Here is a 13,796-nt window from a genome sequence, read left to right on the forward strand (position 1 = left end):
ACTCTCCAAGCCCAAAGATGTCACAGTCACAACCCCTACACAAACATTTATTTTTGAAGTTTCATACCAAAAGAAAAAAAGAGATTGCAATGGTATTTAAAACAGAGAGAAAGAAAAACAAAAAAGCCTGAGTGAGAGAGATGTAAATTGCTTCTAAACATTGTCAGATAGACTTTTTTATAAGACTGATCTAACACAATGTTATAGGTAATTTTAATTAAATTACAGGGTTTAAAAAAACCCCTGAGGTTTGAAACAGTCAGGATCAATAAATAGGAACAGAAAAAGCCAATACTCCTAACACTGAACAGCACATTCTTGGTGCGTACAGAAGGCCTGAAGTTCATGGGCATCTGCCCACTGATTTCAGTGGGCACCGGCTCAAGCCCAGAGCAGTAGTGCCTTGTGATTTAGGTTAGAGTATGCATTGCTGAGAGAGAGAGATCGTACATCAGTTATATACACACACTGGCTAGGTCACAGCAGTAACTTGTATGCCTACAATTACAATCAATCTTTGTTTTCATGTTCCTTTCATTACAGGAAGCAAGAGACAGCTGCTGCTCACTATTCTGTTTGATCCTGGCTCATACTCACTAAAGGATTTCAAGTATGGTTGTGTGTTAGGGTATTCTTTTAAATATGAGTTTTTTCAGGTTTATTTTTGAGGACATTTAGTGCTCGTGAAAAGCACCTGATCGCCATTCTCCAGAGCTGCCATTCTCTAATAATCCACTGAACAGGGAAAGGACAGGTCCCTGTAAGAGCAGGTCAAGCCTTCCCACTCAGCATTGCCAATCTATCTCTTTAACCAATTCGGTCTGTCCTCTCTTCCACCACTGCAAAAAGTGAGACACTTAACACCAAGGCCACACACAAGCACCTAAAGTTAGGCTCTTAATGCATATTTAGCCTCCTAAATAAAAATGGTCTTGGACTATCCACAGCTCCCACTGACTTTAATGGGAGCTAAAGGAACTCATTGCTTCTGCAGATCAAACCATGTTTATTTAGGGGGCCTAAATGGAGCCTAACTTTAAGCACCCGAAGTCTAAAGATTTTCTCCTGAATGCCAAGACCGGGGAACTCTCATTAGGATTATACTCCACCTGCTTATTCCCCTAAGGCATCATTCTAAAGGTATAGCTACATTGATGGCAGCGCCATCAGCACTGCCAGATTGATTCTGCGGGATTGACTGAGTGGCAGTGGAGACCCGCTCAATCAATCCAGAAGTTGACAGTGTTAATCCACCCCCTTCCCCCCAAAAAAAAGATTAATTGCATCGATGGGAAGGCATTTCCCATTGGCGCAGGATAGTGGAGACACTGCACTACGTAGAAATTAGAACGTCGATGGGAGATACACAAGCTACTTTATGTATCTCCCGTCGACTGCCGCTGAATTTCGCCAGCAGTGTAAACCAAGCCTAAATGTATACAAACCTGGGCACCTACAGGGACCACCATATAGGCTCTTTCTAAACGCATCCCTCACTTTTCATTTGTTTGTGATGGTGAGGGGGAGAAATGTTGTAATGATTTAAACAAACAAGTAACAGGCCATATACTGGCTTGTGCTATGCATGGACTCACGCCAGAAACTATAAAGCTCTTATTAGTGGCTCTTAGTTACATGAAACCACCTCTCTCCCCATCTGCAGTTGAGATCAACGGAGGCTATGAGCTGAAGCCTCCTCAATTGAAGCAGGAGGCTGTTGCTGGCAGACTATTGCCCTGAATTCTGGAACACTCTCCCCCGTTTTGGCATGCCAGAGCCCTGATTTATTAACCTCCCAGGCACACTGCAAAGCCCATCTCTTTTTCAGGGCCATTTCATAACGAAACAGATGGAAGGACACAAGGTTATTTGGGGCAGGCGATGCATGTTTGGCAGGTAATCTGAGCTACAGGCAGGCTCCCTGATTGTCTCAATGAACATGTACGTATGTATTTGTAAATCGCCCACAGCAAAGGATGCTTTAAGTTTTTCATAAATTCTTCTATCCCATGGCGATTAGTGGGAGTACAGGACAGAAGGTTTAGTTATGTCCAAAGCAAATGCTGCACACATGAGAGATGGCCAGCGTAGGTTGTGGTCTGGGGCCAATGTCCATATGTTTATGCTCATACATTCCCTCATGCAGCAATAATCTCTGGGCATAGCCACTTGCACAGGTTATTCTTATTCTTAGTAGGAGCAGAATGCACATTGGTTCTATGTTGGGTTGCACTCAGCCAGAGTACAGGCAGCATGTGTGCGCTCCTTTCCACTGTTTCCAGGGTGCCAACCAAAATATGGCTGTAGATTTTGAACCCCGCTCCTCTTTCGGGTAAATGGGCACTGCTCCACTGTAAATCAATACAATCACATCAAAGACAAATTTGGCCCATTGCCTATGAGATCACATCAATATTAAACTTTACTTGAATGTATGATATCACATCCATGACTTTAGAATTACAAGAAAAGAAAAATTAAATGCCACTGCTGGTGCATCAATAGCTTTTACTAATGTATTACCAGAGCAGTGACATTTTACCTTTCATTGTATTTCAAGTGTTCAGTTCTCCCAACATAGATTTTTTTAAATTAAACTGCAGGCTAAGTGTTATATCTGAGCTTGAAGCCACAACTGATGCCATTTAAAGAAATAAAATGTTAGTTCTCAACTGAAATAATTGACACAGCTGCAGCCTTCAACACCATTATACAGCCCTTGATTTAGCTTCTTTACTAAAAGTGAAAGTTAAAAGCAGTGCAGCCATGTGTGCAAAATGTTGGCCAGTCCCCAGCAGCACAGGGGTCCAGAACGAGAAGGGATTGCAAGAGAAGGGGGGGAGGGAGGAGGAGCGGGGAACAGTCAAAAGCTAGATTCTCTTTCTTATTTTCACATTATATCAGACATATTACTAAGTCATTCCAGCTTTCTGCAATTCTAAATTTTGACTGCATATAAATATATAATTGGGTGTTCTTATATTTATGTTTCACAGTTACACTGGACATGCAACTTCCTGAGCCTACTCACTACAACCACAGTATATGTAGACAGCATGGAGTGCTTAGTTATTCTCGGCAAAGGCTGGAACACTTTGGACTACATTGTGCCTTGTTGCTATATAGTGGGGAGCAGGGAGTGTAAGGACTTCCCACTCATCTTTGCACTACTTGGCTAAGGGATACCCAGAATCACAGCCTCTGCATTTGAAGGGGCACTAACACTGCTGTCAAGCTACACCTCTCCTGGAAGTAACTGAGCAGAAAGAAGGAATGCCAGGGCTCTCCTTACATGCTTCTGTCATCAATACATGACTTAGCTATTTTGTTAAATAGAAGGGAACACTTATAAAGGATTACACTGTGCCCTGCTTTGACAGCAGTCTAGAGCTGCACTGTCCCATGGGGAACGCCAGAAGGCAGTCTGGCTCAGAGTGGCTAAATGCCTCCTGAGATTCCCTAGTTGCTCTATAAAAGGGAATAATTTACCACAACCTTTAAGGAATGTGGCCTACATCCCTCTCCAGGTAGCCACCCAGCTTGGTTGGCCAATGCATTGGTTTGGGGGCGGGGGGGGGGGGGGAAATGGAGCTCCACCTCCTTTCTGCAGAGCTGTTCTCAGGGAATGGTCATGTTGGTTGCAGTCCCTGTGCTCCTTCAGGTGCAGGGGCTAGGATGGCCCTTTCACAGGCCATGCCAAGTGAAGCAGGGAGTTATTACTGTCCCTGTTCCCCACTGCAGGGCCACTGAAGGACAGGGCATAATCTAGCCAAAAATGTTTCAACTTGTCAACTGGGCTTGTGCACTCCATACTGCCTAGACATATTGTGGATGCAGTCAGTAGGCTCAGGAAGTGACACATCCCAGATAAACATAAGACCAGGAATAAGGTCTAACAATTATTGAGTCTTTGAGCTCAAAGCACTGACCATTAAAGAGACAAAGGGCAACATTTTCAAAGATATTTAGGCACCTAAAGATGAAAACAGAAGTCACATGAGGTCAATATGAGTTAGATGCTCAACCTGCATAGACCCATTGAAAATCCCACTAGACACTTATATGTATGTTTAGGCACCTAAATACCCTTGAAAATCTGGCCCAGAGTCCTTTGACCAAAGTCCTTTTCATACTCCAGTGCAGAACTCCTCAAACATTGATGGCTGACTATACAAACCGCTTAGTCTCATTTTTTCAAGTTTCTGTTATGACTAACTTTTATTTTATTCCATCAAAATCAGTTAATATAAATAATGATGATAACTAAGAAAAACAATATGGAAAGTATTAGATTTTTGACAATACATCATTTTAGTGTTTAAATGCCTCCATTTTTTGTTTTATTAGAAGGAAATATATTTGGCTGGACTATCAAGCACTTTGCTTTATTGACTGTTTTTTTCTTTATTGTTGGAGTTTGACTGACTGATGAGGCAACACCTGCTTCCACAGCTCACAGTGAACTGAGAACAGGAGAGGACTGAATATAAAGGGACGTCTACACCTACTATATTACAGTGAAGAGATTTACCAGTAAGTGGGGTAGGCTGAAAGCTGTGAAAACAATAGGCCCATAGAGGTAGGTGAATGTTAACAGAGAAAGAGCAATCAGGCAATCAGATACTCTACCTAGACTTGAATTGCCTTTTGCAATAGTGATAGTCTTCTCATGCATGTTTTTGGGTGTATTTTGGATTGTGGAACTTTCTTCAGTAGTAGATGTCAGGTAGCTCTTTTCCATTGAATACACTGGATCCTAATACAAAGAAAAACATTTCAATTCAAAACAGCAAGTTCAAAATATGATTGGACTGCATAGGATGTAAAAATCACAAATATTTGACAATAAACCAAGCTTTAAGAACAACAACAGCTCATTTAATAAGAAATTGCAACTTATCTAATGTTTTTTCTATTTAAAAATCACACTGAGCGAATGGAAAGAAAACGTATGTCATAGTGGTTGTCATTAAAAACCTCATTGTGTCCACAGAGTAGTATCTGACAGCTTGTTTGTGAACTGAGCTATGTGATCATATGAAGCATTAAGATGCCAGGAGAACTCCCCTTTCACTTCTCATGCTCTACCCAGGCCTTGAGCCCAGACACACAGAAGAAAACGGGCTATGCACTTGCTTCTCCCTTCCTCAAAGCAGGTTGACAGTGAGGGGCAAAGTATGACTAAAGCTTTGGCTCCAGTTCCCCTATTTGCCCAGCCTGTATGGTAGTGATTTATTGTGGCTATAGGCCAGCAACGAATTCCTTTACTAACTCCTCCATTCCCCTGGAGCAAGGAGGACACAGGGAAAGAACTGAGATTCAGGGATGTGTGTCTGAGCCACACCACCTGCCAGGGCTACTCCTGGGCTGGACAATCCCTTGCTCTGGTTTGTGCCAAAAGTCCCAATCTAGCTGTGAGATACTACAGTTGACTCCCAGGAATAACAATGTTAGGAATCAACATTTGCTCACAGCCACTTCCTGGCTAACGATGACTATGGCATGTAAATAAGTATCCGTTGCTTAAAAGCCACACAACAGGACCTTTACTTTTCCAGTCAGGTCAGGGTGCACTGTGATAGAGTTTCTATTTTGTGCAGCTTCGGCTGACATCTGAGGTTCCGTCCAAGCAGGTGGATTTTCATAATCAGCATGTTTCTCAGGAACATCTGAAGGCAAAGAATCCTTTATGGTAACATCAGCATCAGGTACCATGCTCGGATCCCTTAAGGATGTGTTCTCGCTCCCTTCCTGGATTAGATCCATGTGGTATAGATTCTTGTTGGATGGTTGGAAATCAATTGAGGCATTTGAGGATTCTTCTCCAACACCCTGTTAAATAGAATCAGGAATAATGAATAAAGGAATCCATGTTCTTATATAGTATTTTTAAAATGTGTATTTTATGCTAAATATGTTAAATTGACGCTAAACCCAAATCATAGATCACTCACAGTCATTTTACTATAACATACTATAAGATTTTCTTCTATTAACATTTTATTTTGTTGCCTCAGTCCACTTTCCTACTATTAAAATAGTTATGGTAGAAAATATTACGGGCCAGATCCTCAGTTGGCATAAATTGGCATAGCTCTAGTGACTTTCTCCATCAATATTTCTATGCTTCTCATGCAACAGAGCATACTTGCAGTAGGGGAATATAAAAGACCAAAAGACTCAATGCTGAACAAACGAGTGTGGGATGTTTTCAAGTTTGCCAAACTTTCTTTAATAATCCACATTTTTATTTAGAAGAGACCAAGCAGCATTTAATCCAAATTTCACTGACCTGGGCTGCATTACCAGGGTAAATCTTTATATATAAGAGATAGGCTTGACATTTTCAAGCCTGATTAGTGGTTTTGGGTGTCACGATTTTTGGATGCCCAGTTTAAGACACCTTAAAAAGGGACCTGGTATTAGCACTTCCTGAAAATCAGGCCCTTTAAAGATCTGCAAACTGGCATGCAAAATCCCTAGTCATTTTTTAAAAATGCAAGCTACTAACTACTGTAAAACAATATATCACAGACAAAAGTATTTTCCTTCAACATCAGAAACAGTGTGCAAATTTTCTTATTCCAGCTCTTTCCTTCTTGAACATATTTTATTATGGTTACAGGATCTCTCTCCCACATTTATGTTTTAGTTCTCCTACAATGCTCTCACAATATCCCCTATTCCTCTCTCAGATATCATTCATCTTCTATAGGAACCACCTTTAGAAATCTAGAAGTGAACAGCAAGCAGTAGTTTTCTGTGACATTTTACAACTGAAGGCATTAAAATTTATTTTCAGTGCCTTTTTACGGGCTTATGCACTGCTTGCTCCTTGTCCAGTCACCAAGTGAGAGCAAATGCACAAGCAGTACAGCAGAAGATGGGAAGTCATTAGTTTTTCAGGCAGCAGGAATAGAATCATTAGGAGAATAAATATGAATAGACTGTGTCTGATGTAGCTTTCCCGTCCTTGCATCATGAAATGAACCATATCTGTACCATGCACTGAAGTCAATGACAGTCTAAAAGAAGTTGCTTCTTTCTTTTTGAAGACCATGTGAATACTCAGTGTGTGTGTGTTAAGATGGACAACATTCTCTTGCACAGATATAAAAAGGAGAATCCCTGCACTGATATAAGATAGCTACACTCACCCACCTAGCCACTGCCCGCCCAGATGTCCACGCATAGCTATACTTTTCAGTATATTAGTATCCAATGCAGTAAATACAAAGAAGGGAGAAAAAGGTAAATATGCATAAAGAAACTATTTCAGAAGACACTGGATAATCATCAAAACAGACTCACATTTGAGTATTCAATCTAAAATTACATTTGAAGAGATAAAAGCCTAAATCCTTCTAATCACCATGATGTAATAAAAGTAAAATAGCTTCTACCATTTATAGAACAGAACACAGGAACTCTAATCTATTTAATCATCATCAGCACACTTTAAAGACATCTGCCATACCCACCTTTAACACTATATTTACTCAAAGGGACTGATCCAGCTCCCATTGAAATCAATGAGAACTTTAGGTTTTATATTTTAGTGCATATATTGAATTAATGAATTAAAGTGGTGCCTCTCCCCACATTTTTTGTTACTCTGTAAGAGTGGTCAATGCTTTAAACTTTGCTACTCATATTTATTCCTCTAATTTTATTTGAGGAAAATGCTTCAGATTGTTTTGATTTAAAACATTTCCCTTCAGTTATTTTGAAAACAACAAGGCACTCAAAAGTCTTAGTATATTACAGTGACCGATCAAATATAATGCACTTTCCAAATAGCTAGACACATCCAGTTACACTGTGTTCCTCATAATGTCTATTAACATACACCTCTTTCAGTTGTATTGTATCAGCCACTTGTTTCACAGGTCTCCTTGTTAACATAGGTTTCTCTACTGCCTTACACCTTGTGTAGTCATTTACATTTGTGCAAGAAGTTGAACGTGTACCAGATTAGAACATTAACATTTTACATCCATTTTGCGCCGGTGTAAATAGTTGCACTAGGAGCCAGGCAGTGAAGAATCAGGCCCATAACCTTTAAAAGCTCAAATAAAAATGACCTTTTTTAAAAAAATGCTGAAAATAATTGAAGACTTCAGGAATCCTCAACATGGTATATTCTATAAATCCAGCCTTTGTCCTGCAAAATGTATGTTTCTCAGCATGCATATAGCATAATCCCTTTAAGTAACAATTACTGGGTTAAACAATGCAATCTGTCTCATTGGCACAGCAAAGGTACAGTCTGTTGTGGATTAGGAGATTCCATTAGGAGATGAACTCAGCCTTCAGTCCCATGGCTAGTAAAGGGTGAACGCATTCCAGACGGGATAAGGCCAGCCACTGAATCTCAGGTGTGGAGGAAGATGCAGCAGCTGTCCTACTCGATTATACTGCAAACCCCCCCAAGAAAAATACATGGTGGCACCTGCAAAGATGACAGATCTACCTTGAATACTCGAAGAAATGCACTGGAAAAGTCCTGGCTAAAAAAAATTCAGTTTGCCAAGAAAAGGAGAAAAAGCAATGACAGAGGGAAAAAAAGGCACCATCTATATAAAAGCAATTCAATATGGGTACGTGAACGGCACAAAAATAAAAAATCATTTTTATAATATTTTTAAAGGAACTTGTTTGGTTAATTGAGTTTATCTACTAATGGAATCTCAATCAGCAATTATAGCATCAATTGTCTCAGGAACATAGTAAATTAACATAATTCTATCTACACAGTAATAAAGATATGCAGAAAAGGAGTAACTTTTGCTTTCATGCTTTCATGCCTAGACTATCGTACCTGTAATATAATGCAATTTTTTGTGTACAGCCATTTATGTAGAAAGTCTTTAATATGATCTGAAGTTTAATAAGAATTCACATTGTTGTAGCAAACTACTTAGCACAAATTTGATGTTACAAATTGTCTCCAAATAGTTTATCTTTCTGGTAATACAAAACACAATCAAAATCTTTGAACCTTGTAGCTATCTCCTTCTCTCTCTGACATACAAGTCTGAAAGATATCCAAATCAACATTATCTAAATGAAATTGCATTTTAATCTGATAATGAACCTATGAGCAGATGGAACTGTGGAAACATAACGCCTCTACATTTAATACAGCAGCTAGACAAACATTTGAGCTTTTTATACTTGTAATCAAGGTTTGCCGTCAATAAAAGTATCTTTTCTTTTTTACCTTGGGAGTTGATGATGGAAGAGAGAGGCTATAGTTCAGACCATAGTTACAGGCACTGCTGTGCAGAGCTAACACAGAAGTCTGGAAGGTGTCATCATTGTCTGAAGTATACTGTGATTCAAAGGTGGATTCATCCACTAGATCTGCTTCACTTGAGTCCACCTAACAACAAAGGTAATTTAATCAGGCTATTTGCTACCTACAGACCACATAAGCCCCAAACACTTGCACATGTGTGGCTAAATACTTCCTTGTACTTTGCTTAATATTTTTCTATTTCTGTGTTTTACACAAAGTCTTCTATTCACAGTGGTTCAAATTCCACACTCAATTACACTTATGTATCCCCAAACTGAATAGAGGTTGCACAGGTGTATCTGAAAGCCCAATATGGCTCTGAGTTTTTGCAAATACTTAAGGGCAGAGATGGGCTAATGGCTATGACCACTGATATTACATACTGGAAAAATGCTGCTTTATTCCATGCCATCAACAAATCCCTCAGATGTTTTTTGTTTTCTATCTGGAGCAAATAAATGCTACAAAAATGGGAAACTTCATTCAATGCCACATTTTAGGGACAAATTATTTTTCCCCCCATATAGTTTGTTTAAATAGGCTTGGCTGTTTTTAAAAGGGAAATAAATATTTTTAAAAAATATAAACTTCTGGAGTTTTATAACCTTTACTTAGTCCCCATATTTCCAAATTAATTTATATTAATAAAAAAGTTTGTAAGTTCTCTTTTAATGTGAGATGATGATTAATATGACAGATCAAGAGTTTTTAAAAAATCACATACTATATGCATGCACAATTTTCATAAGGATTTTAGTATGTATATACAAGTACAGAAGTATTATACTGTACTTTATCATTTATATACTATGTTCCTAATTCTAATCTCATTCACACCAGTGTAAATCAAGAAATACACTAGTGTAAAATTGGTGTATGAGACCAGAATCATACCTACACTGTCAACGCCATAAGAAGCAAACATAGTCAACTCTGTCGATAATCCACAAATTAAAACCTTTCTAAATACAGCTGGAAACACAGCTCATAATACTGTGTTTTATTTTATATGGTTAATCATATTATTAATTAGTAATTTCAGATTCCCAATTCTGATAATTGTCACAATAGATTGAAATGGCTCCAAAGGATTGATTCCTTCTGTTGCATCATTGATGTATTGATCCATTGATTAAAGCAGAATATTTTCTATTTCCATTGAGACCCTTGCGCTCATGCACATGGCCCTTTCTCATAACAGACAATTTTTCATAGGTGTGTGGAGAGAAAATAAAAGTACTACATTGCACTCTTACCTAATTCAGAGTAATTGTTTACTATTCAACTGACTCTCTTGTGCTTAGCTACAACAGCACATGCAGTATATTTTTCCACTAGGTAGATTATGCCCCAGACTACATAACGCATCACACCTAACTCAAACTCCCAAAACACGTGTTGCTAGGCCACAACAGGCCAGATGAAAGATGAAATGAAACATTTTCTTCTGAATTTTGTATGTTTATGGCAGGCATTGAAGGCTGAATTTTCAAAAATGTATGCCTAAACTGTATACGCAACACCTACAGGCCAAATCCTGAGCTTCTCACTTCATTTTAACTCAGACTCTTAAATATTTGTACTGAGTCCCGTTTTCAAAAGTGATTTAAACACATAACAGTCAGGTACCCAAATACCCTTAAATATCTGTCTCCACTTCAATGGGAGTTAGATGCCTAAATATCCTTGAAAATCTGATCCTTAGGAGCCTAAATCCCACTGACTTCCAAGGAGATTTAGGCTCCTAAGAGCCTTGATCTCCTTTGAAAATGGATCTTAGGAGACTAAGTCACTTAGGTGTTTTGGATAATTTTACCTTCAGTCCATATTCAGCCAAATTTAGATTAAAGGCTAAACTGTGCCTGAAAAAGGATTGAGTGAAAAGTGAGTAAGGACTTCAGCATTCAGCCCTATATTTACAAATGGGAAACAAGTAACTGCATATACTTTGCAGTCTGAGTCTTCAATTTGTAACTGCACATGCAAATTCCCATTTTGCAAATACAATTTATACATCCAGTTTTGAGAATTTAGACCTTATAAATATTTCATTATTTGTATTACTAATACCAGCATTTTGTTCCAAACATTTTTCATATTCCATGGCCAGAAGGGACCTTTGTGATCATCTGTCTGACCTGCTGTATAACATAGGCCATAGAACTTCCTCAAAATAATTCTTAGTGGTTCTTTTAGAAAAAGAACCAATCTTGAAACAATTGTCAGTCATGGAGAATCCACCATGACCCTTGGTAAATTGTTCCAATGATTAATTACTGTCACTGTCAAAAAATTTCCTTTTTATTTCCAGTCTGAATTTGTCTCACTTCAACTTCCAACCAGGGGATCATGTCGTACTTTTCTCTGCTAGACTGAAGAGCCCATTATTAAATCTTTGTTCCCCACGTAGATACTTAGACTATAATCAAGTCACCCCTTAACTTTTCCTTTGTCAAACTATATAGATAGACTCAAAGAGCTCAATCACTATAACTCATGTTTGTCTAAATTTTTATTCATTCTCCAGGCCCTTCTCTGAACCCTCTCCAATTTATTAACATCCCTCTTGAAATGTGAACCCCTGAGTTGCATGGGCAAGATGACCTATGGACCAAATTCTGAGATCAGTTTTTACTTTGTCCTTCCTCAGGCAAAGTAGCAATAAAGGAAATTTCTCACAAACTAGTTTCTCCTTGATGTATCAATGAAGCCATAATCCTGCTGTTGGGAAAATAACTCTATTATAATAAATACTGTACCATGGTCTCAAGACAAGATTAAACAGGAAGAGGGTATGGACAGTGGGGTTTAAAGACACTGTTAGAAGAAAGCACTTTTGTAATTCACAAACAAGCTAAGAAAAACTATGACAAACTATGGAAGCCTTTAATTCTCCTAGTCAACAGGTTTTTCTGTATGAAACATCCTCTTTAAGGATGCTGACACTTGTTTAAAAATTTAAGTTAAACTCCTCAACTCATATCTACATCAAAATATGACATAAATGGAATCTGAAGATATTCAGTAATTCTTAAGAAATCTTGCAAGTTCAGGACCTAAGACTGCACAAATGAAGAGAAGAATACATTAAAGTCTGGACTCTTATTGGCAGTTTCTGGGATATGTAAAAGTATCTACTCTTCATTTACATTGCTTCACTATGGAAGTCCATAGCTTTTATACTTGCAAATCTTGTGATCACTGAACAACATTGTAGTATAAATACAGCTATTCAAAAAAGAAATGTGGGCAACTTTTAAAGAAAGTTGCACAACAAGAAGGCCATTTAGAAGCAAAACAGACTTCCACTGACTTTTCAAACTATTAAAGAAGAAGAGACGTACATTATCACGTCACTAAATAGAAGTTTCTACAATGTAGTCAAATAAAAGCTCATGTGCAAAGGGCAAGATTTTTCAAAGCCACCTATGAGATTTGAATGCCCAATGCCCATCATTTCAATGGGAACTGGGCATCCAAATCTCTTAGCTGGCTTTGAAAAAATCTTAGTCAAATATTTTTCAATAACTACAACATTATGGGCTAGATATTCAGCTGGTGCAAACTGGTGGAGCTCTATTGACTTCAATGGAGCTATGCCAATTTACAGCATCTGGGGTTCTGGCCAGATCATCATAGTTCACACATGAAGTGAGGCTAAACACTTCAAAAAAAAATCATAAGCAGAGTGATAAAACAAGACTTTTCATTACATTTGGAGAAGGCAAAGACAATTATATTAAACCCTTTTAGTAATGTTGGTAAGTTGTGCCCACTAACCAGAGCTAGCTCAGCATGGAACAGGGCTGCATCAACTGGCCCTTCTTCCTCAAGTGACTGGGCAGTGTAGAAAAAGGAATCTTCCTTAGCAGAAACATAACCCTCTTCTGGTGAAAGCTGCGAAGAAAAAGAAGCTCTGAGTTGGATAAGTGGCCAGTATACAGGACATGCAGAGTCAGCAATGTTAAGAGAGTTTTAGAAATGCAAATAAATACTAAGTATAGAAGAGAGATCAGCTCAATCAAAATGATAGTGCCAGGTAAGTAAAATGATACACATTTATCCTTCACAAGTTGTTTGATCTGCTGTAGTAATGAAACATTGGGCTGTCCACCATTAGGGTCCACAGAACCCATAACATACCGTACAAATAAATCTAAGGTCTGTATTTTTTGCCCATAATTTACTAACACTGTCATCGCATGGTCCACAAAGGGATATAGAGCCCAGAATTTTAATCACTGAAACTATAGACCTTTACTACTTGACCTAAGGGAGTAACTGTTAATTGGTAGCAGTAGTGAGCTTTTATCCTCTTTGTAGGCCAGCCACTAGGATGACAAAAAACATACTCTGTCAATGTAATACAGATACAACAATTTTTCCCATGTAATTTGCTGCTGCTGTTAGATGCATCTGTCAAACACATTAGTACAGCAGAACTCAGCAAGTGTAATGTGTTAAATACCGAAAGCTGAAGCTTTAGACGAAGCCA

General features: G+C 38.5%; 1 protein-coding gene across 12 annotated transcripts in view; it reads right to left on the reverse strand.

The window, feature by feature from the left end:
- Window positions 1-13,796, reverse strand: part of MPDZ (multiple PDZ domain crumbs cell polarity complex component) — a 270,908-nt gene that overhangs the window by 175,423 nt on the left and 81,689 nt on the right. For 10 of the 12 annotated variants that reach the window (XM_067553100.1, XM_067553090.1, XM_067553097.1 and 7 more), the window contains 4 exons: window positions 13,082-13,198; window positions 9,224-9,385; window positions 5,545-5,832; window positions 4,630-4,756 (listed from right to left, as the gene is read on the reverse strand). In XM_067553100.1, coding sequence (XP_067409201.1) covers window positions 4,630-4,756; window positions 5,545-5,832; window positions 9,224-9,385; window positions 13,082-13,198 — 694 coding nt within the window. The remainder of the gene's footprint in view (window positions 1-4,629; window positions 4,757-5,544; window positions 5,833-9,223; window positions 9,386-13,081; window positions 13,199-13,796) is intronic. The other 2 variants (XM_067553099.1, XM_067553093.1) reach the window with 2 other exon arrangements.

This window comes from Emydura macquarii, unplaced genomic scaffold, assembly GCF_026122565.2.
Source record: "Emydura macquarii macquarii isolate MOO-44397 ecotype Brisbane River unplaced genomic scaffold, CSIRO-AGI_Emac_v2 contig_1451, whole genome shotgun sequence".
NCBI classification, from domain to species: domain Eukaryota; kingdom Metazoa; phylum Chordata; order Testudines; family Chelidae; genus Emydura; species Emydura macquarii.